Source organism: Sinocyclocheilus grahami, unplaced genomic scaffold (assembly GCF_001515645.1).
Source record: "Sinocyclocheilus grahami isolate Dianchi unplaced genomic scaffold, SAMN03320097.WGS_v1.1 scaffold1793.1, whole genome shotgun sequence".
Classification (NCBI taxonomy): Eukaryota; Metazoa; Chordata; class Actinopteri; order Cypriniformes; family Cyprinidae; genus Sinocyclocheilus; species Sinocyclocheilus grahami.
The window spans coordinates 6,606-29,618 of NW_015506972.1; the positions used below are offsets into that span (position 1 = coordinate 6,606).

The following is a 23,013-nucleotide window of genomic DNA, read 5'->3' on the forward strand; positions in this document are numbered from 1 at the left end:
CTCTGAAGTGTCAATCTTTAAACTGCCGTTATGAAAAGCGTCATCAAGTACTTACATCCGCCCGTCTTAATGAAGCACTCTTATGATGGTTTATTCTACAACGGGTGATTAAGGCTCATTAGAGGTAGAGAACACTACAGTGACACACTTAACGAGGATAAAAACGTGTGAAGGAAGTGCAATGCTGCACTAATTACCAGCAAGAGCTTTTAGTTATGCAGACATATTTGCAAATCCATCTCCAGAAATAAGACGCAAACGTGCCTTTCTACACGAACCTGAACTAAGCGACACAGTGTGCAACATCAGTCTCACAGATACAGATTTCAGACTTTCCAGGATCAACATTAGAGGGGCACATGAGCTTAACAACAGAACGTTAGATGGACAGAACGTTACAATGACAGACATAATGAAGGATAGATGGGGTCTTCTCTTACATGGGTCACTGTGGTGTCCGGGGGCCGAGTTTAAGAGCATCATAGCAGTGGCGGCATCAATGTCAGATTCTGTAAAAGACAAAGACACACAGCGGTCAGAGCACTGCTCACTGTCAGTGTGTGTGTCTATGGGGGTTTCTCTGTTTCCACGCAACCCTTCAGAACATTTGAATTATTCACTACCAACCAGACAGAGAGAGTGAACACAACTGCTGCCATACTCAAGGTGACAGAGAAAGAGAAAGAAAATGCTTGATAAAAGTCCTGACAACATGAAGACGACAAACAAAATCACAGGGTTCTCATACCGTGTGATCAATGAATTTCCATTATTTTGAAAGATGAGTGATGGGTATAACTTCTAATAAATAAAAATAAAATAAAATAAAAAACACAAATACATAAAAAAATCCTGTCACCCTGGGAACATGGAAATGTTGAACAGTGAAGAGCTGTGATCATGAGAAATCACTAAAAATCATGTGGGTGTGATGCGTAAAACCAGTTTCCTAAACTCACAGGAAGTGTCCTCAATGGCTCCACTGACAGAGTCACTTAACCAGACTTACCCTGCGTCTCAATGTTCATACTATCCATCCTAAATAGTATACAAGATTAAAATAAGTGTGTCCCAAAGCATAGTATGCTGAAAAGAGTATGCCCTATGTCCCCGGAGGGTCTACTATTTCAGGTTGATTTCTGAAGTGTGGATCCATGCACACTCTAAACGGCTAATATTGCCCATAATCCATTGCGCTTAGGCGAAAGATTCGTTTCAGAACTACACACACGAATAAAAAGCGTTAAAACAACGACAAACATGGGGGATGTGCACGACCGATGGTCACGTTGAGAGGATTAGATTTGAGTTACTAATAATCAACATTTAACCTGGTAAAAATATTATTATATTATTATATTTCATTGTAGAGGATGTTAACTGTGACAAGATGATTGACAGGCCAGTTGACAGTGACAGGGTGTCTGTAAGACTATGCGACAGAGCGGTCCATTAAAGACGCAATTGTATGAAGTTTGTCCCAAAACTGGCCAACTCTTCTACTACACACTCAAAAGTGTGTACTTTTTCTTCACCAAAAGAGTACATACTTTAAGGGAGTAGTATAAGTAGGCACATTGGGACACAGCATTAATCTCTTTCAAGCACACTGGAACATGCATGCTTTTATTTGTTCTTTAACTAACAAGATTTCAAATTGCCACTTGTTTTGACAGAGACATATTCAACTGAGAAAAACAGAGATGCTCACCTTTTAGAGCGCAGCCCTGGAGGAAGAGGTGACGTGCGGGTGAGAAGGCACTGTTAGACAGACACACAGAGAGACAGACAGTAAAACATAAAGCAGGACCGTGAATCAAGTCACTTAGGATGACTTGAGAGCCAAACGACAACAGCCTTTTCAGAGGAAATGTGTGGAACAGGGCCGGTTTGCATGCATCAAACATTAGCTAATGCATCTCTATTAGTTTGTACTATAGCACTGTGCGTGTGTTACCTGGGTGGGGAAGCAGGGGGTGTACAGAAGGAGTGGGCTGTGGTAAAGTGCTGTTTCTTCAGGGCTTGGATCAGATTGGGTCTGTATTCGGGGTCCACACACCACAGAGAGCCTTTCCCATTAACCTAGGAGAAACACATGAACACGCACAGTCAGATGAGCAAGTAAGGACAGAAGACGACTTTAGCACACCTAAAGAAAACACTCAATTAGCAGATATTACATCTAATGACTAAAAGTGCACTTAGTATGACCATTAGGTCACGCAGACTGAAACTACAAGGTCTGCTGGTCTGGTTCTCAAAGTCACAAGTTTAACAATGATCACTTTCGAGCTTTCCAGGGTTGTGGCATCAAATCAAATCATCGGAACTGTATATTCTGCTTAAACACCAAACGGACTGCAGCTGGTTACTTTATGTTGGTCAGATGTTCTTCTGCTAATATAATTCACAGCCATTATCCTGCTGTTTGAGGGCTTACTTTCTGGACTATCAAAGATTTTTTCTAATAAAGATCTATATATCTATCTATCTTAGAGAAATAATAATAATAATAATAATATAATAAGTGATAAGAGTAAACAATATGCATAAAAGATCAGAAGTATCCTGCAGTTTGAGGACTTTTTTGGACTAAAACCGCATTACATCAAAAATAAATAAATAAAATGCATAATATACATTGTATTACTTTATAGTAAAGAAATACTATTTATAATAATAACAACAGTAAACAATATATATTAAAATAAAATAAAATGCACTGAGGTAGTATTATTAGTTGCATTTATTCAGATTAAAAGTAATCTCATTCAAGCAAAAAAAAGTACAAAATATATATAATGTATAATAATATATATTTTATTATTATTATAAATACAATTTATTTAATAAACATTTATAATAACAATAAATAAATGTATAGCAATAATTAGGGCTGCCACCTAATAGTCGACGAAAAGAGGCTTGGTCGACCAAAATTTTATGTCCCTTCGTCGCAGAAAAAAACAATCCACAGGAAGTGGTGAGGTCACACAGTCAGTGATGGACAGATCGTTAACGGCTGGATTTTGTGGTAATACAGTACATCCAAACACTCGCCTATCATTCATCGACCTCAAATATGGCTTATCATCTGAAATATGTAAGTAGTAGCAACTTTACATGGCCGCTTAATCTAATGTTAACCTAGAAAAATGTGCGCTGTTCAAGTGTCTGAACAGTAGCGCGCTCACAGCATGACAGATGGAGTGTGCTCACTTGCTCTTAAAATACTCCGTCATTTTGGTCATACAGATAAGAGTAATACAGCCTTTGAATCTCTAAAGCCTCTACGTTTATTTGTGTGCACTCACTATAACAATAAAACATATCGCTTTTGTAAAATAATGAAAGCAAACAGCATGCGCTTTCTGCCGTCTCGGTCTCTGTGAACTTGAGCGCGAAACTCCATGTATACTTGCCTTACAGACATGAAAAATATATATAGAGAGAGTGAAATGTCTACTTTCAAATGAAAAAATTCTAATCTGAAAAAACAAATATTCTCAGATCATGTAATCTGTATGAAACTTGCATGCAGGCGCATCCACTACTGTGGAGATGACAAGTCAGTGTCGCCGAATTAATCTCTTAAACCGAAAACACTAGTTTATCAATAGATTATTAAAATGTTAATGCCGTTTAATCTTACTGTTTTTGCCTGACACACTCATCATCATTACTTCTGTCGGTGCGCTGCATGCGCTTGAGCACTTATTAGGTTATGTAGGCAATTAAAGGCTCCTGATTTAAATGGTTTATTAATAAACGTGCGATTAGTCGACTAATGCTTAAAATGAACGACCACTAGTCAACCAAAAACATCTTTAGTCGAGGGCAGCCCTAATAATAATAATAATAATAATAATAATAATAGTAGTAAATAATATACATACAAAATAAAATAAAATGCATTAGGTGCATTTATTCAGATCAGAACTGAAAAATCATTGCACTGCAGTAATTTTTTTTTTTTTATAGAAAATTACTGAACTATTACAGTAATGAGAAAACATTGCAGACATTCTCACTAATGAGAATCTGGTTAATTTACGTTGGTCAGATGTTCAGAAAATGCCAGGTGTGCAAGAAGCACAATTTTTATGTAGCGGCCCATTTCACTCCAAACACACAGGAAGAAAATGAGAAAACCGGTGGACATTATAACAGCAGCCTGGTGAGAGGATCTCGCTGCTCGAAGTGTCTTAATGTGATCATCTAAGCATGTGATAGGTAATATAGGCCCTGCTGAGAGTTTACGAGCAGTGGTTAAAAGCAGCCCATAAACATCAGAACATGGATGTAAACGGCATAAAGGGTGTGTATGACAGGATCTGATCCATGAGTTCTCATAATTACTGTATTACTTCATTATTATTGCACTCAATGGATGGATTTTGCTGGGAATCAAGAGTGTTAAAGGCAGAATAACCCAGTTCAAGATTGGTGTTAAGCTTTATCATCTCTGAGAAAAGATGCTGGTAAAGATCTTCCATTTGCCAAACAGCAAAACAATACACAAAGACAGGTCAGGTTTAAATCGGATTTATACCTCAAAATCAAAAGAAAAAAAAAAATATTAAAAACTATATTTTGAATTAACATAAAAAAAGCTTACTTTTTGGACTATTAAAGTTTTTTTTTTTTGCTTTGTAAAATTATTTGCAGTTAATGACAACAATTGAATACACTCTTCCAGAATTATCATTATTCTAAAATATAAAAATCTCATTCCCACAGAAAATTTACATTATAAATAAATAAAATAACGTATAATAATAATAATATACGTAATTATTATAATAAATATGTATAATAATAATAAAATAATTATAACAAATTTATCATTTTCATAAAAATTAAAATGCATTTGTTGAATTACATTAATTTATTCAGCTTTTAACTAGAAAAATATTTGTATTGCATTGCTTTTTACTGTATTTGTTTAACAGAAAATTACTAAACCACAAAAATTTGTACATAAAACAATGTAGAATATTTATTAAAATAATAAAAAATAATAATACAAAATAAATTGTGATAACATTTGTTCTTATTAAATCTTATTACCACAAAAGTGTAAATAATAAACAATGTATAATAATAATATATTTATAACACATATACATACATATATATGTATATAAATATAATTTATAATATTACATACTAATAATATTATTTAATAATAAACAAAAATAAAATGCATTGGTAGTATTTGCATTACATTAATAAATTATATACTATTCTATATTTTAACTCAAATCATTGCATTGCAGTATTTTTTAAGCTTTTTTTTTTTTTACAGAAAATTACTAAACTATTACAGTAATGAGAAAACACATTCTCACTAATGAGAATTTGGGAGTGAGGTGCCTCAATTGACACAAAAATCATAAAACTATGCAAAAGATCTTAATGCTCTCGAAAAACAATTTTCTTTGTGCAAAATATAATGTATATAAATGCATAAATATATATAGAGAGAAACAAGAAACAGAGGAATAGAGGTAGGAGGAGGAGGAGGAGGCCTATAACCTTGACTCAGATTACCAGCCTGCTCATAAACAGGAAGGAGGAAACGTTGTCATGGCAACCGAAACCAGGCAGTGTCATGTGAAACCAGCTCTGTGTGTGTGTGTGTGTATGTGTGTGTGTGTCTGACGGATGGACTCTCGCTGACCTCTCACAGCTCCACAGAAGATCATTTCACTGCCATTAGTAAATACATCTCAACGTCACGGCTGCGGCTCCTAACAGGAAACGACACTGACCGTACACTCAGACAAGGAAAAATAATCATCTGTGGCCTAATGGTTAGTGCACATGCTCATGGTGCTCATGTGGGCGACACAAGTTTAAACCCAGCTCGCAACATTTCCAGAGCCTTTCTTTACTCTCCTCTAAATAAAAAGTGGACCAGAAATGAAATAAAAGACTATTCCTAGCAAGACCGATTAAATCATAACAGGTCCAAAATTTGGACGCTTCAGTCACATATACAAATGTTAGAGGTTAAATATCATAGCAAGAGTCATAAAATAAAGAACAAAATGTTTAAGAATAAGAAGTTTGTTGATTTGAAATGATAAATAGATCTAGTGTTGATATAACTTTTGCTTTGTAATTATTTGAACTCATAAAACAATTCTAGATAATATCTAGAACCATTTTTTAGGTTTAGCACATTGACAACATACTCATCTCATTAGTAAAAATGCCTACAATATTTTCTCATTACTGTAATAGTTACGTATTTTTAATTTTCTGTGAAACAAAATACTGCAACAATATTTTTTCCAGTTAAAATGAAGGTAATTAGAATTAAGGTAAATGTATTTATTTATATTTTGTTTTACATTAATGATCATGAGAAGGCACTTAAAATAATTAACTATTTGTCTTAATAAAATGTTTTCTATAATATTTTAATATTTTTAGCTTTAGCACAATGACAGCATATTCAACTCCTTAGCAAAAATGTCTACAATATTTTCTCATTACTGTAATAGTTATGTATTTAAAATTTTCTGTGAAACAAAATATTCCAGCAATTTTTTTTTTCAGTTTAAATCTAAATAAAGGTAATTAAAACTAGGGTAAATTAATTAATTTATTTATTGCAGTAATGAGAATGAGACGGCACTAAAAATAATAAATTTGAATTCAAAATAAAAATGTTCTAGATAACATTTTAAGCTTTTTTTTAAGCTTTAGCACAATGACAACATATTCATCTAATTAGCAAAAATGTCTATATTATTTTCTCATTACTGTAATTATTTTTTAAGTTTCTGTAACACAAAATACTGCAACAATTTTTTGTTTAAAATCTGAATAAATTAAGGTAAGTTTATTTTTTGTTGTTTTGCAGTAATGAGGATGTAAAAGCACTAAAAGAATTAAATAATTATATGATTATAATATTATTTTAATCATGGCTTTTAAATTTAGCACAATGGCAAATAAATGCCAATTTTTATACAACATATTTTTATAATCACTACCTTTAGTAAAGGTTTTTTTCGCAACGGAACCATCATATTTTGGGGTCCTTGGCACGGAACATTTTGAAAACTTCCACTAAAAACACATCAACTAAAAACCACAGAAAAGCATTTGATTAAAAGCCCCTGAGCAGAAACGACAGCGAAGAGAAGATATCCTGCAGTATTTGAGACATGCAGATACAAACACTCATCAGATTGAATGACATTCAGATTTATTACATCTCCCAGATCGTTTTTTTAAGGCCCCTGTAACACTGACTGCTCTGCATCTGCCTCTATACGAGCCTGCTGTCTTTCCAGGAAGTAGAATTGTTGTGCTGCTTCCCCTGTCTTCGCTCACTGTGTCTTCCAGCAGTGTATGTGTATATGAGTGTGTGTGTGTGCTGAGATAAGCTGCTATGGGAGTGTGTTTGCTCTCAGGGAGGAGCCGTGGCCTTGACTGGATCCCCACCTCTTTATCTCAGTGGAGCAGAGAAATCCTCCCCAAAACCCCACCTTCACATTTACGCTCGCTACAACCACTGCGCCTGAGACTATAGACCAGGGTTATTTTAGAATCAGTAATGTCCTGTTATAGTTTTTATTTATATTTTGAATGAGTTTTTAATTTCAGTTTTAGTTCGAGTAATTTTAGTACTTCAGCTTAAACTAAATAGAAATTAGAAATGATGTCATGGCATCTAATTGAATTTTTTTTTTTTTTCGATTTTAATTTTGGTTAATTTTTTTAAACTGTGTTTTTGTCATTTTTATTCGTTTTTGCTTTTTATGTCTATTTAATGTACTTTTTTTTTTTTGTCATTTTAACTATAACATAAAATAAACCAAAACATTGCATAGCCATCTAACCGAAAATTAGTTTTTAGTTTTATATTTTAAATTTAATTTTAGTTTTTTTTTTGTAATTGTCATGTTTTTGTCTTATATATTAGTTTTTGTTTTTATAATGCATGTAATTTTTATTTCAGTTTTAGTTTGAGTAATTTTAGTACTTCAGCTTAAACTAAATGGAAATTAGAAATGTCATGGCATCTAATTGAAAAAAAAAAGTTTTTTTTTCCATTTTAATTTTAGTAAAAAAAAATGTAAACTGTATTTTTTCATTTTTATGAATTTTTGCTTTTTATGTCTATTTACATGTACATTTTTTAGTTTTAGTCATTTTAACTACAATATAAAATAAACCAAAACATTGCATTGGCATCTAACCGAAAATTTGTTTTTAGTTTTATATTTTAAATTTAATTTTAGTTTGTTTGTTTTTGTAATTTTGTCTTATATATTAGTTTTTGTTCTTATAATGCATGTAAGGTTTATTTCGGTTTTCTTTTTAGTAATTTTAGTACTTCAGCTTAAACTTATTTCTGTTAGATGACAAGGCAACATTTATAATTAATTTACTTCAAGTTTTTATTTTTAGATTTTCCATTTTCATTTTAGTTAAAGTTCAAGTAATTTAGTTGTTTATTTTTGTCATTTTTATTGGCTTTTTTAATGTACATATTTTTATTACAGTTATAATTTTAGTAATTTTTACTACTACTGCAACTAACTGAAATAAAGTTTTTATTTGTATATTTTCCCATTTAATTTTGTTGTTTTTACCATTGTTCAGTTTTATTAGCTTTTGTTGTTTTTAATGTCTATATTATTCTTATTTCAGTTTTAGTACTTCAATTTGAACAAAAAAATTTGAAACGTTGAAACGTTTTTACATAAAGTTAAATATATGTGACCCTGGAGCACAAAGTCGCTGGGGGATATTTGTAGCAATAGCCAAAAATACATTGTATGGGTCAAAATTATTGATTTTTCTTTTATGCCAAAAATAATTAGGATATTAAGTAAAGATCATGTTCCATTAAGATATTTTGTAAATATCCTACCGTAAATATATCAAAACGTAATTTTTGATTAGTAATATGCATAGCTAAGAACTTCATTTGGACAACTTTAAAGATGATTTTCTCAATATTTAGATTTTTTTTGCACCCTCAGATTCCAGATTTTCAAATAGTTGTATCTCGGCAAAATATTGTCCTATCCTAACAAACCATACATCAATGCAAAGCTTATTTATTCAGCTTTCAGATGATTTATAAATCTCAATTTTCAAAAATTGACCCTTATGACTGGTTTTGTGCTCCAGGGTCATATTTTATATTATTTCATATATTTTATTACTATTTCATTTCAGTTAAAGTTGACTGTATTTCAAGTAATGGTTTTAGCTTTAGCTAAAGATAATATCCCTGCTGTGAAAGAAACAAAGCCATATTATTTTGAGGGAACTACACCTTCAACCTCAGGATAAGACATAAAAGTATTAGTTAAATGACTCAATAATATGACTAACTTTGCACTGCTCACCTTCCCAAGGCCCCTCTCCACCTTGCGGAAACACTTGTTGAGGGACAGGTTGTGGCGCACTGAGTTCTTCCAGCCAGTGGGGGCACTGGAGAAGTACGGGAAGTGCTCCAGGATCCACCCGTAGATGTCCTTCACCGGCAGTGACTTGCTGGGCGACTGTTCGATGGCCATGTATATGAGCAGGGAGAAGGAGAACGGCGGCTTGGACTTGACGGACTCTCCGGCGTGCGCCGCGACCGAGGAGATGATGGAGGCGCTGTGGTTGCCCTCGATGTCGAAGAGCGGGCTGGGGCTGGACTGGGCCTCGGGGCCGCCCAGCGTGAAGTTCTGGAGCAGGTTCTCGTGGAGCCAGTTGAGGTTGGTGAGCTCTTCGTCTCCTGAGCTGGAGCTGTGGTCCAGGCTGGTGGCCAGAGGGCTGGCAGCGCACTCAGCTTCGGGCAACGTCCCACAAACCCCGCGCAAGCCCGTCAGATCCCCCAGAACGCCCGGGGATTCTGCTTTCTTATCCGGCGACATCCCGATGATTGGACCCATTAAATCAAGGACGTCTGTTGCAGAGAGAAACAGGGAAAATAACATTTTTAACGAATGAAAATGATGTACAAAAAGGTAATCTGGTAGCAATCATTTGGACCTAACAGAAAATGCAACGTAACTCTGAGAACAGGTAAAGTTAAAGACGCAAACTTGACACACTTTGACAGATTACTTGAAATGTGGAATCCAAAACAAATATTGCAACATGCATATAACTGTATAATAATAATAATAATAATAATAGATTATATATATAAATTTAATTAATTTAAATAAAAATTTTATTTTATTTTATATAAAATAAACTAAAAACAAAAACATATTTAAAAATAAACCACAAAATAAAATGTAATGGCATCACATTGATTAACGTTTCATGCTATTGTTTCAGAGTATCAACCATAACTGTCAACAATAAAATAAAATAAAATAAATAATACAAATAAACAATAAAATAAAACAAAAAATGGAAATAAAATAAAATGAAACAAAAAAATGAAAAATATCAAATATAAAAATAGACCCTTTTTTAATCTCAATTAATGTTTTTTTCAATTTAATTTATTAGTTGATATTGGATTTTTAATTCTGCACGCTCATTTCTGTTTATTTTCTATTATTTTGCCAACAAGCACAATAACACTGGTAATGTATTAACTGTTAAATGCATACTTAAATGAAGAAATTAACACAATTAAATGCAATATTTAGCAGATCTCAAAAATAAATATCCATCTTTCATATTTTCAAATATAATGTTGTCTAAATTCACTTAGTGTTTAAAACTTTTAATGTTTTGTGAATTTTACCTAATAATAATAATAAATATTAACTAATATAATATTATTAATTTATACTATATTATCATTTACAAAAAAATAATAATGCTATTTACATAAAAAAAAAAAATATATATTTTTTCCCCCAAACAAAAATTTAATTTTAATATTGGCCATATCATGAAGAATCTGTTGACAATCATCTGAGAATTATCCAAAACAAATAACAACTGTGAGAACTGGTGAAGAGAACCGATTGTCGTGTCATGTCTTCTCTACTTAGTAGGCAGTAATGACCACTTGATGGCTTGTATTAAAACAAAAGAACCGTTTACTGAAGTTTCGTGCAGGATTATACAGGGATGAGTTCATGCGCACACACATACTGAATCATTCTCTTCCTTCTAGCGCGCTCTCTTAAAGCTGAACAATATAATAAATGACTATTTAAACTTTCCGATGTCATTATTGAAAACAATGAATTAAACTTTCTCATTGTTACTACTCTGATTTAATTCTTAACACTGATCAAACTCATGCCAGACATTATTCATTGGTTAATTCAAGCTTTTTCCCTTTTTACAACCATTTTTCAAGAGCACAAGCTTTGGATTAAAGTTTTTTTTCCCTACAAATTTTTCTCTAATCTCCCTCATTCCCATCCAATGATCTCTCTTTTAGAGCAATGGTATTTCTGCTGGCATTTCTCGCAGTCAGTCAGCGATGGCAGCTGAAGGAGCGGCTCTTGTGACTGAGGGTTGTTGAGGTTTCTCGAGAGCGTCTGAAATGACCCGGCCTCATTCTCATCACCGCCCACCTCCTCACGCAGCTGCTAGTTAGCCATCGACGGCCACTGGCTGAGGAGCTGCTTAAAGCCAAAGGAGAAGGAAAACACTTCCAGAAGGCAGAACGTCGTTCCGCTCATCCCTTACCATGGAACGAGAGGTGACAGTGTTGCTTAGGCAACCTATTGCCTATAAAGCGCCGAGCAGGAGAACATCGCTACCGGTTACTTGCATTTGCATGAAACAGTTTAGTGGGAATTTTATTGAAAGCATGTTGAAATCGCTATTCATCTGGTTTAGATTGCATGTGTGTGGATGCTCTCGCTGTAATGGCATCATATGGATTCATGTTTCATGGCATTGTTTAAGAGTATCATCCATAATTGTGCGCCAACAATAATTAAAAAAAAGAAAAGAAAATATAAAAAGAAAATGAAAAAAAGAAATGTAAAATTTTATTAAAAATAAAACAAAAACTATAAAAAGTATAAAAAAATAAAAAATAAACTAAAAAAGTATAAAAATAAAAATTTAAATCCTGTAATGGCATCATGTGGATTTACGTTTCATGGTATTGTTTTAAAGTATACAAAAAAATAAATAAAATAAAAAAGTAAATATTATATAAAATAGGGCTGTCAATCGATTAAAAATTTTAATCTGATTAATCACATCCTTTTTCTGTGATTAATCGCGATTAATCGCACACTTCATGAAATTAAGCATAGACCATTTATCTTGTTTCAAATGTTTATTTTGTCATCATTTGCTACATCCAGCAAAGTAAACCAAAAGATTGAAGGGTGATTCTCAAAAAATCTATTTTCTGCAAGCTTTTTTCAAGATAAATTTACAGTGCATCAGCAAAGAGCTTTTTTACATTTTAGAGAAGCGAAGTTGCGATACCGAACAGGACCACATGGAGATGCCAAAAAAACCCTAAACCAGCCGCCTGCTGACTGCAAATATCTACTACAGTACACGGATCCATTCAGAATAACTAAACACAGCAACATAAACATGACAAATCAAAACATTATCGTGAATGTGTGAGGAAACAATGTGAATGTATGGAAATGTCTGTGCATAAATACAATGTGCGATCAGTGCGTCAAGAGCACTCATACACGCATTAATATAACGGACTCAGTCTGTACTTCACACAAGCGCCCGACGTGTGAGGGCTCGCGCTCTTCAGAGACAATCACAAAATATGACAGACAGAGCTCGTGTTTAAAAGCGAAACACACGGGAATAAATAATTCACTGAAAACACGACGCGAGTCTCTGTTCCCTCTGCAATCTCTGATGTAATCAGCCTGGTTTCCTTAATATTAGCGCTGTTTTGGACGGATTATTTGAATGCATTCACTTACTGGATCGGGACTGAAAACTTAGGCTTAAAATGATTTAATCGCAAGCAGAGTAGCAAAATTGGGTTAAAGGGTTAGAATAGAAATTGTGCTTCAGTAATTTTGCGTCAATTGCGTTAAATTTAATTATTAAATTATTTAAATTATTTTTGTTAAGGATTGTAAAATTAATCGCATGCGTTAATGCGTTAACGATGACAGCCCTAACATAAAACTACAATTTATAGCAATAATAACAATTAAATATAAAAACATTTAATATAAAAAAATAAAACATTATAAAAATATTTTCAAATAAAACAAAAAATAATATAAAATCCACCTGGGTTGGATTGCATTTGTGTGGATGCTTTTGCTGTAATGGCATCATATGGATTCACATTTCATGATATTGTTTCAAGCAGCATCCATAATTGTGCGCCAACAGCTGGCACACTGTTAAGCCAAACGACACAAATACATTTATGTAAAAGGGACAGATGAAGCCCAGCCATGGCATTAGAGCAGAAAGCAGGTCAATGGCGTCGAGCGAATGGGCAAATCCCTGCCGTCTAGTCGCACCACACTCAAATCCGTGCCCTAATGTCACCATGACGACCGCGCTGTCAGTTCAATTAGGAGGGCGGATTAGACAGCGGATTGAATAAGAGCAGGGAAAGTCCATCCAGTTAAGCCATCAACTGGCATCACTCTCGTGCTCATCATAGGCACGCCACTCGAACGCCGACACCAGATCGTGTGCTGTACATCTCTCTATATGTCTGGAGAGGATGGAGGTTTTACTAGTGTTTTTAATGCTGAACTAGGTCAGACAGGCCCAGACTGGTGGGGTGTGGGTCATGCATTAAACAACATCTTCAGAAGTGTTGAGAGATATGCACAACTGTTAGGTTCGTTTCGGTTGCTCGAAAGAGACTTTGCACTTCAACAAAAAACAGTTACAGTGCATTTCATTCATTTGCAATGCATAACTGTCATGGTACTAGTACAATTTTTGCAGTATCTTACTATGCGCAATACATTTTTTTTGTATGCATGAAATACCCTGATGACCTACCTACCTATTTGTCTGTATGTGCAGTATACAAAGCAGCACACTGCATCCCACAATGCAATGCACCCAGTAAGAACTTTTATTTCCAGTCTCAAAAACTAAAGTATGGAAAATATAAACCTTGATATTAAACTTTGTGACTTATTCATTGTCAAAAAATGTTTTTATCTGCTGCATTTGTCCTTGCAATCTACAGAAAAATATACATCGCAACCAGAGTAATCCGATTCACTAGCAAATGACTCTTATGAGCTGGTTCTTTTTAGTAAATCAAAAACAAACGGCACAACTAGTAGTCCAATTTACTGATGAATGACTCTTATGAGCTGGTTCTTTTTAGTAAATCAAAATCATACAACACAACTAGTCCAATTCATGAACAATTGACGCTTATGAGCTGGTGCAAATGATACATTCCATCATCTGTCCCGAGCGTCTTTCACACTGAAATTCAAGCCCTGAACTCAGAACAGAACAAGAATTCGGACCACCAAAGGAACATCAGGTCCAGAACAGACAAACATCACAAGGAACTAACAGCGCTCCGATGGTCTGAAGGGGCAGCATTTCAACCCTGGATCAATAGGAGAACAAGTCCCCAAAAAAAGAAAACCGGAGAGGAAACTAGAAAAGAGCTAACGGAGAATGAGTAAGTAAATGAAAGGTTGAGAAGAGCGCCATGGAAACAGTAAAATTAATAAATAAGTCATAAGCAGTGCATGATGAATCATAACTCTCCAGAAAGTGGAGTTATCAGACATGTCAGGCAGCAACAGAGCTGCCCAAATGCGTTAAAGCAAAGCTTCCCCCCCAAAGCCCAAAACACAAACAGAAATCCTCTTTTAAAAGGTTTCAGAAAAAGAGAGCCATGGCACACAAGGTAATGTACATGCTCACAAGACAAAAAAATTAAATGGAAAAACCCCCCCCCAAAATTTAACAACTATAAAATAACAGCATTTAAAAAAACAATACAAATATATATAAAAAAACTAAAACAAAGTGAAATTATAGAAAACAATCAAATAAAATAAACAAAAATACTATTAAAATAATATAATAATAAATAAAATGATTAAAATTACTAAAACAAATAAATAGTTCAAAAATATAAAAAAATAAAACAATATAGAAAGTAAATAAAAATCCAAAATAAAATAAAAAAATAAATAGATCAAATATAAAATAACAAATTATTTTTAAATCAAAATATTATCATAAACGATAAATAAAATTACTAAAACATTTTTAAAACAATAACAAAAATATTATAACAAAATAGAATAAATTTAAAAAATATGACAAACAAAAATATTTTTAATTAAAACAAACAACGACATCAAAAAATATATATAAAAATAAGAGAACATTTAGCAATACACTATGCAGATCAAGGTGCGGCATGTTCACTTTTTGCACATGCAGAATGTTAAGCATGCATAACTGTGTGGTTTACTAAACATGTTGCTTTTACTGTGTCGTAACTGTTTAAGTACCCTTAACTGGCCAGTTTCATTACCATAAACACAAGGCTGCTCCTGTTAACCCATTAACTTCAACCCGGCTCCGCTCTATAGCCTCTGGGTAGTTCATTAACCCCTATTAGCAACACAAACCCTGACCTAAACCGAGTGGAGCAGCCCTAATAATTCCCAGGTGCTGCTGGGAAGTAGCGGGGGAGCCGGCGGCCCATAAAAGCGCAGCACACTTTCTCTACAATTTGAGATGGCCACTACATTTGAGCGCCACTGTCGAGTAACAAGGGAAAGTGGTTTTTACGTGATTAGCTCATAGTCGATTATCACTGCTGTTGTGATTATCATAATTATCGGTGCTCTTATCAAACGGCATCAAAGCGGCGGCCGGTAATGGCACACTTGTGAGGGCAAGAGAGCGAGCGCTAATGAGGGATGGCTGTGACACCGGGGTCTGATCACAGAGATCCCACAAGCTCATCTGCAAGTTAAAATTCCCATTCAATGCCAAGCCTTTCATTCATGAGAGTGGCAGGCAGGTGCCAGTGACGCTTTCCTTTCCATCTCTTTCATCCTTAAAGTGGCAGGCTTGTTTTCTGCATTGACAATTTTTTGGCAATTTCCAAAGCAAAATGTACTTTTTTTGCCATTTTTTTTGCCAAATGTTTTATCATTTTTGTGTTGTCTTTTAATTTTTTTAATGATGATTTAATATAAATTTATTATCAAAAATGGTGGTAATCAAATCAAGGCATTAACCATTAACAATTTAACAAATGTTTTAAAATTAGGGCTGCACGATATTGGGAAAAATTATTTTATTTTTGTGCGATATATATATTGCGATATGAAAAAAAATAAATCACCACACGACTTGAATAGTTTATTTGGGGGGAAATAATGATTGGGGTGATTTTGTAGGTGAGTAAATCAGCATAGGAAATAAACTAATTACAAGCATAGATAAATATAATGGAAACAAAGATACAAATGAAATAAACAGTGCTTTATATTTTTCAAATAAGTCTAACAGTATTCAGGTACAGAAATTGAATAATCAAATGTAAAATAACACTGCATAGTCTTCACTGTATAAATTAAATCTAATAAATCTGTGTTAAAGCTACAAAAGTGTTTTTTCTTTCGTTTTGTTGTTTGATTAACATTCATAACACTGAAAGCATCAGGAACATTAAACTGCTGTAAACCAATATACTGTTACACATCCATTTTCTTTCTCAATTGTTTACCCTCACCTAAGCTATAAGCAACTGTGTTTACAAGGATACTTGCAGAGCACAGCATTTCAGGCACAAATAGAAGCAGAACAGAATTCAGTGTTCACGTGCATCTGCGTGGCTCTCACAGTGTCTACACCGGACGCGAGCGGCATGGTGCGACACGACAAAATACAATGAACTCATTATCAGTGATGCTGTCTACACTGGATGCGGCACGGCACGACAAATCCCCGACAGTAAACTAATGCGTGTTCTTTTTATGACGTACTGACACATAGGCCTGTCGCAATAATCAATATATCGACTTATCGCGCAATATATGTACATGACCGCAATAATTTTTGGTGACTCAGTATATCGCCCATTATATTTACTTAAAAATTAATGTCACCATGTTTTGTACATTCCACTTGTGCCTGTGTCTTTTGCAGCTTCTCGTACATAAAGTGGTGTAGTCATGAGGTGCTAGTTCACATTTAAAAAATGCTTCTACAAAAAAAGTTTCATGTGCCGATATGGCCTTGTTTAGGGATCTGTGCCTTTGTGCATACGAACATCTGACTGCTGAGTAGTGATTGTGTTTTTCAGCAATAGTGTGCACCCTTAATTTACGGAGAAAAGAAGGTCAGGGAAAAATCTGTAGATGGAAAAATCCGCATACAAGTTCTTTGTGCATTTTTCTTTTTTTCTACTTCTTGCTTTGCACTTTTTGTTAGAAAATGTTTATTTACTATTTATTCAGGTTTTTTTAAGGTATCTAATATTTTGATACTTAATTTCCATGATCTAAATATTCTTAAAAATGTTAAGTTTGTTGTCATTTGGAAGTGTGTAGGCCTTCTTGCATTATTATGCTGTTACATTATGATTATATACTCAGTGGCATAAAATGGTCTTTAAAATGACAATAATATCGCTTATCGCAATTATTTCTGGCGCAATATATCGCACAACAAAAAGTTGTTATCGTGACAGGCCTACTGACACAAAGTTCAAATTATATACAATGGTCGCATCCAGTGTAGACAGACTTTGGGGCCGTTCACATCTCGCGCCTAAAATGCGTGGGAAAACGCCAGTCGTGCTGCTTTCTCCTTCTTTCCAAAGCGCTCGAGTGCGCTTTCGTGACATCTGCCATTGCTAAGCGACCGTGACCTGCGCTCTCAGCGACGACACGGAAGTTTCATCAAAGGATAAATGGATTTCCAGCACTGAAAATTGCGAGCTGTAGCTCTGCTACTAAATGTATTTATAAATGGGTATCTCTGTACAGCTGTCGCGTCCAGTGTAGACACCGTGTCTGTGTGCAGCGGTTAAAGCAAAAAATAAATCCTCAGCCAAACCCCATTCCACAGCCATACCTGTCACACACCCAGTTTAAGAGCAGTTTTTTTCTTGTAATTAGGAGCGCTTGTCCTCCTAATTTAAAAAATGTAGGAGCACCTTCCGATCAATAATCAAAAATTCTGATCAAAAATTATCCTTCCTCATATGAGGTGACATTTGACTGCTTAAAGTGACTTAAAGGGGTATTTTATTTTTATCTTTGTAATGGCATCATTTTCATCTGTCAAATTCAAAAATCTATGTTTATAAGCTTTTTAAAATTTCTATTTAAAACAATATAATAATAAGTAGAATAAGACAAATAAGTTACCAATCATATGAAATTAGTATTAATACAAAATTAATTTGCAGAGGTGGCACAGAAGAACACAAAAGTGGCTTGTAGGTACATTTGCAGGCATTTAATGAGGCTCAGAGGTGGCATGAGTGCAATTAAATTCATACATTCATGTGGAGATTCATGTTTTAAATATACAATTTTGAATACAGAAATATTAAATGATTTAAATAACTGAAATTATAGGCTAAAAATGAAACTAAATCCGCCAGCAGGTGGCGGCAAGTCACTTCATTCAATTGATTTGTTCAAACGGCTGATTCATTCAGGAATGAAGCAAGTGACTGTCTTTATGAATGGGTAATCATGAATCACTGACTCACTAGATTCACTCAAAAACGCACTTTCATTGAATGAATTTTTAGAGATGCTTTTAGAGATGTGCAGCGGCTGAGCTGTTACTATATTTGGAACTATTTTCAATGAAGAAATAGAGCAAACTCAGGCAGTACTTGTTTATTGAACTGTTGTATTAAATCAATATCACATTTGCAAACTCCCTTAATAACTATTAAAAGTTGTCACTCTCCTTATCGCGATTTGTGGGTGCTCAGAAAATGAGAGTGCATGAGTAAATTCTCAAAATTCTCAAGGCACATCGCGATATCGATGCTGAAACGATATATCGCGCAGCCCTATTTAATATTAAATAATTATTTAATATGTATTATTCAGACATTTAATTTTGGCAAACAAATTGCTGCACATCAGAGGTTTACTGTTAAAATACATGGAAGATAAATTGTGACATTACAAAAAATCAATTATCATTTTAATAAATTAACTAATTCTTATTTAATTTATATAAAAAATCAATTAATGTCTTGTAAAGAAAAAAGCTGCGTGTTTGTAAGAAACAAATCCATCATTAAGGCATTTTAACTTTAAAATCATTGGTTCTGGCCAAAATACTAGTCTATAATATTCCATATTAACGCTTTCTCCAGTGAAAAAGTCCATCCCCTGTTGTCCTCTCACATCAAAATCCAACAGCATATTTGTTTAGATCGGTTTTAACTGTTTTGGCTTGTAAACCGTGCTTGATCTGTGCATATTTATCTCCGGATTCAGACAAGAAGACTTTTTTCACTGGAGAAAGCAATATTATAGATAGAGGATTCATATTTTAGCAGGAAGCAACGGTTTGAAGTTAAAACGCCTTAATGGTGGATTTGTTTCTTTCAAACACGCCGTTTTTCTCTTCACAAGCCATTAACTGATGGACTGGAGCGGTGTGGATTACTTGTGGATTATTGTGATGTTTTTATCAGCTGATTGGACTCTCATTCTGACGGCACCCATTCACTGCAGAGCATCCATTGCTGAGCTAGTGATGCAATGCTACATTTCTCCAAATCTGATGAACAAACAAACACATCTACATCTAGGGTGGCCTGAGGGTGAGTATATTTTGAGCACATTTTTCAGCATTTTTGGGTGAACTATTCCTTTAATGTCAACAATGAAACATCTGATCTAATTCAAAAATTGTTCAAAAAGTTCAACAGAGAATCTCCAGGTAATGCATGGACTGATAAAATTAATACATTGAATGCCATGTAAGACGCTTTTAAAAGTGTCTGCTAAATGCATAAAACGTAAAAGCGGTCACCATCAAACCGAAACCCTACTGAAAGCACAGATGCATTGAGTACAATAAGTGGAAGAAACCTGAACATTCAAAGTCACTTCAGAAACGAGCCATTTATTGTAACCGGTCACAATGTGGTTTCATTAAGAACATGGTCTAATACTCCAGGTATTATGACAAGCGTTTCCGCTGAGAAGCAAAAGTCTTTCACAGAAGTAGGCTAATAAGCTCAGAGAGAGAAAAGCGCTACAGAGGTGAGACTAAAAATACAGCCTTGCACGGAAAATAGTTTGACACTCATTTAACTTTGCAGTGAAACAAATGCATGACAGCTGTCGTCTGAGGTCAGCTGATGTATTTTCCCTACTTGTGCAAAATCTCCAACACGGACATGAAAGGAGAAGGTCCCTTCCCCCACGATGCCACAGTCTTAATATAGCACCACACCATCAGCCTGAACGCGTTGGCGCTGATATCAGGGTGACGATTTCCAGGAATTTCACGACTAGAGCAAGAAGTGTTGGACAAACCGGCTGTCTAAATGATTTAGGGATAAAATGAAGGAAATCAATGACTGATCTTTTTTTATCCAGCACCAATTGTGCAGAATATGCCGACAAGATGTTCTTTTATCAGAGAAAGGTCATCACTGTAAAAGCTACTTTTTTTTATCCGTTACCGTGATTTCATATGGAATTTAATGACTTTATGAGCGTTCTGTCACCTTATTCAATAGAGTGCTTTAGGGAAGACTTGATTTTATAGTAAAAACCTTTTTAAAGACAAGTAAAATAAAATAAAATAAAATAAAAAATCACGAGTGGGGTATTACTGCCGCACTTTCTGTTAGGGCGATATGACCACAATAAATTTTATCTCTATATCTCGGTATTTTCTATTTGTATATATATATATATATATATATATATATATAGGAATATAGTGTCTAATGAAACAATGTTTATATTAAAGGCAATGAAAATGTATGAAAATGTAATCTATGTATTTTCTCAAGATACTGTACCAATACTTCAGAAAATAAAATAAAAAATCACGAGTGGGGTATTACTGACGCACTTTCTGTTAGGGCGATATGACCACAATAAATTTTATCTCTATATCTCGGTATTTTCTATTTGTATATATATATATATATATATATATATATATAGGAATATAGTGTCTAATGAAACAATGTTTATATTAAAGGCAATGAAAATGTATGAAAATGTAATCTATGTATTTTCTCAAGATACTGTACCAATACTTCAGTCAATATATTTTATTTATTTGTGCATGCATATAATGTCCTACAGATCAATTACTTAAGAAGCAGGCTGCTAAAGATGTGACGTGAATTGCTAGTTGGCAAAAACATATTGCTCTTGCAGATTTTTGATGGTTATCAGTATTTTGTCGAACATGCAAATGCTCCTGATGTCAACAATGAATCATTTGATCTGTGCTGATGCAGAAACTGTACCTGGTTCAACAGGGAATTTCCATGCATGAAATCATATCATATATATAACTGAATGCAATGCAAGTCACTTTGAACAGAAGCATCTGAAAAATGCATAAAATGCTAATTTAAAAATTGGCACCATTGAAACGAAACTCTAAGATTCATATTGACTACGAAGTGGAAGAAACCTGAGTTTTTAAAGTCATACTAGAAATGACCCATTTCAGAAACAACAGATTGTTTCTCAATCTCAATGTGTTAAGTAGAGAAATTAATCAAGAGGAAATATTATATGATCTCATATGTAAACCTACCAAGCCCATTTGAGCTGAGAGTTCAGTCAAAACAGAGGCTTCCCTAGATATCGAAAATGAAGTAATCAGCCATTTTACTCAAGTCAAGTCACCTTTATTTATATAGTGCTTTATATAATACAGATTATTTCAAAGCAGCTTTACAGCAATAAACAAGAAAATAATGATTCAATAATGCAAACAGAATTCAATTCTGCTGTAAAGCAGCTCTAAAAAAGACATGTAAAAAGCTCATGTAACTTCCTGCATTTTGTGTGCCATCAGTCGACTTTATTGTTTTGGAAACAGGAATCTACTTGTGACTCTACAGTCAAGACAAGCTTCAGTAGAACTAAAAGAGGAAGTGACTGTATCTGTGAACAATTTCACAGAAATAATTCTGCTTCGACAGAGAAGAACTATGCCCTAAAATCCCAAATCATAATACACTTACCATGCCACTTACTGACTCAATTAGACAAGATGACCTTAAAATCACCTCAATGCTCACTTAAATGATGCAGTCTGGTATCTTTAAAAGAGATTGAGGTTTTTTTTTCAGTGGTAAACAGAAGTTGAGTTTTCTCATTTCTAGATGTATTGCGATTTTTTTTTTATAATGATATTTAAACAATATTTTACTGAGTGTGTTTTTGTGCTGGCACCTTGGCTGGTATAAGCCTGGCATGGATAAAATATAACACTAAAACTGCCAGTAGGTGGCAGCAAATCCTTCTCTTAACGAGTGATGCATTGAATCATTAATTCAAACGATTCATTCAAAACGTCTGACTTATTTAGAAAGGAAGCAAGAAGCAAGTCTTTAGAATGGGTCATTGAATCATTGACTCGGATGATTTGTTCAAAAACAGTTTCATTCAGGAACGAAACACCGGTGTTGTGCGATCTAATACTTGTTTAATATTATTAATATTAATATTGACCAAGCACCATTTAATTCAAATTAAATCCACTTAATCTTTAATATTTGGCCATTTCTTTAGGACAGAAATGCTATAGCCACTGTAATTAAAAGAATATGTGGACATCAAAACGTGTAAACTCAGAGTGAGCGTTTGAGCTTTTATTTTGAAACCGCGATGTATTCTCCCGAGTTTGCGTATAGATTTATAAATGACATTCAAACGATTCATTCAAAACGTCTGACTTATTTAGAAAGGAAGCAAGAAGCAAGTCTTTACGAATGGGTCATTGAATCATTGACTCGGATGATTTGTTCAAAAACAGTTTCATTCAGGAACGAAACACCGGTGTTGTGCGATCTAATACTTGTTTAATATTATTAATATTAATATTGACCAAGCACCATTTAATTCAAATTAAATCCACTTAATC

General features: G+C 34.1%; 1 protein-coding gene across 1 annotated transcript; it reads right to left on the bottom strand.

Annotated features, from left to right (window-relative positions):
* Positions 1-315: 315 nt before the first annotated feature.
* Positions 316-19,501, bottom strand: LOC107572676 (forkhead box protein N2-like; the record flags this gene model as incomplete). The annotated part of the gene is made up of 6 exons (XM_016259108.1): positions 19,498-19,501; positions 17,028-17,033; positions 9,381-9,928; positions 1,958-2,082; positions 1,712-1,761; positions 316-509 (listed from the first exon to the last, which is right to left on the bottom strand). Coding segments are annotated over exons 3-6 (903 nt in total), but the record flags the coding sequence as incomplete, so codon positions are not given.
* Positions 19,502-23,013: the final 3,512 nt, after the last annotated feature.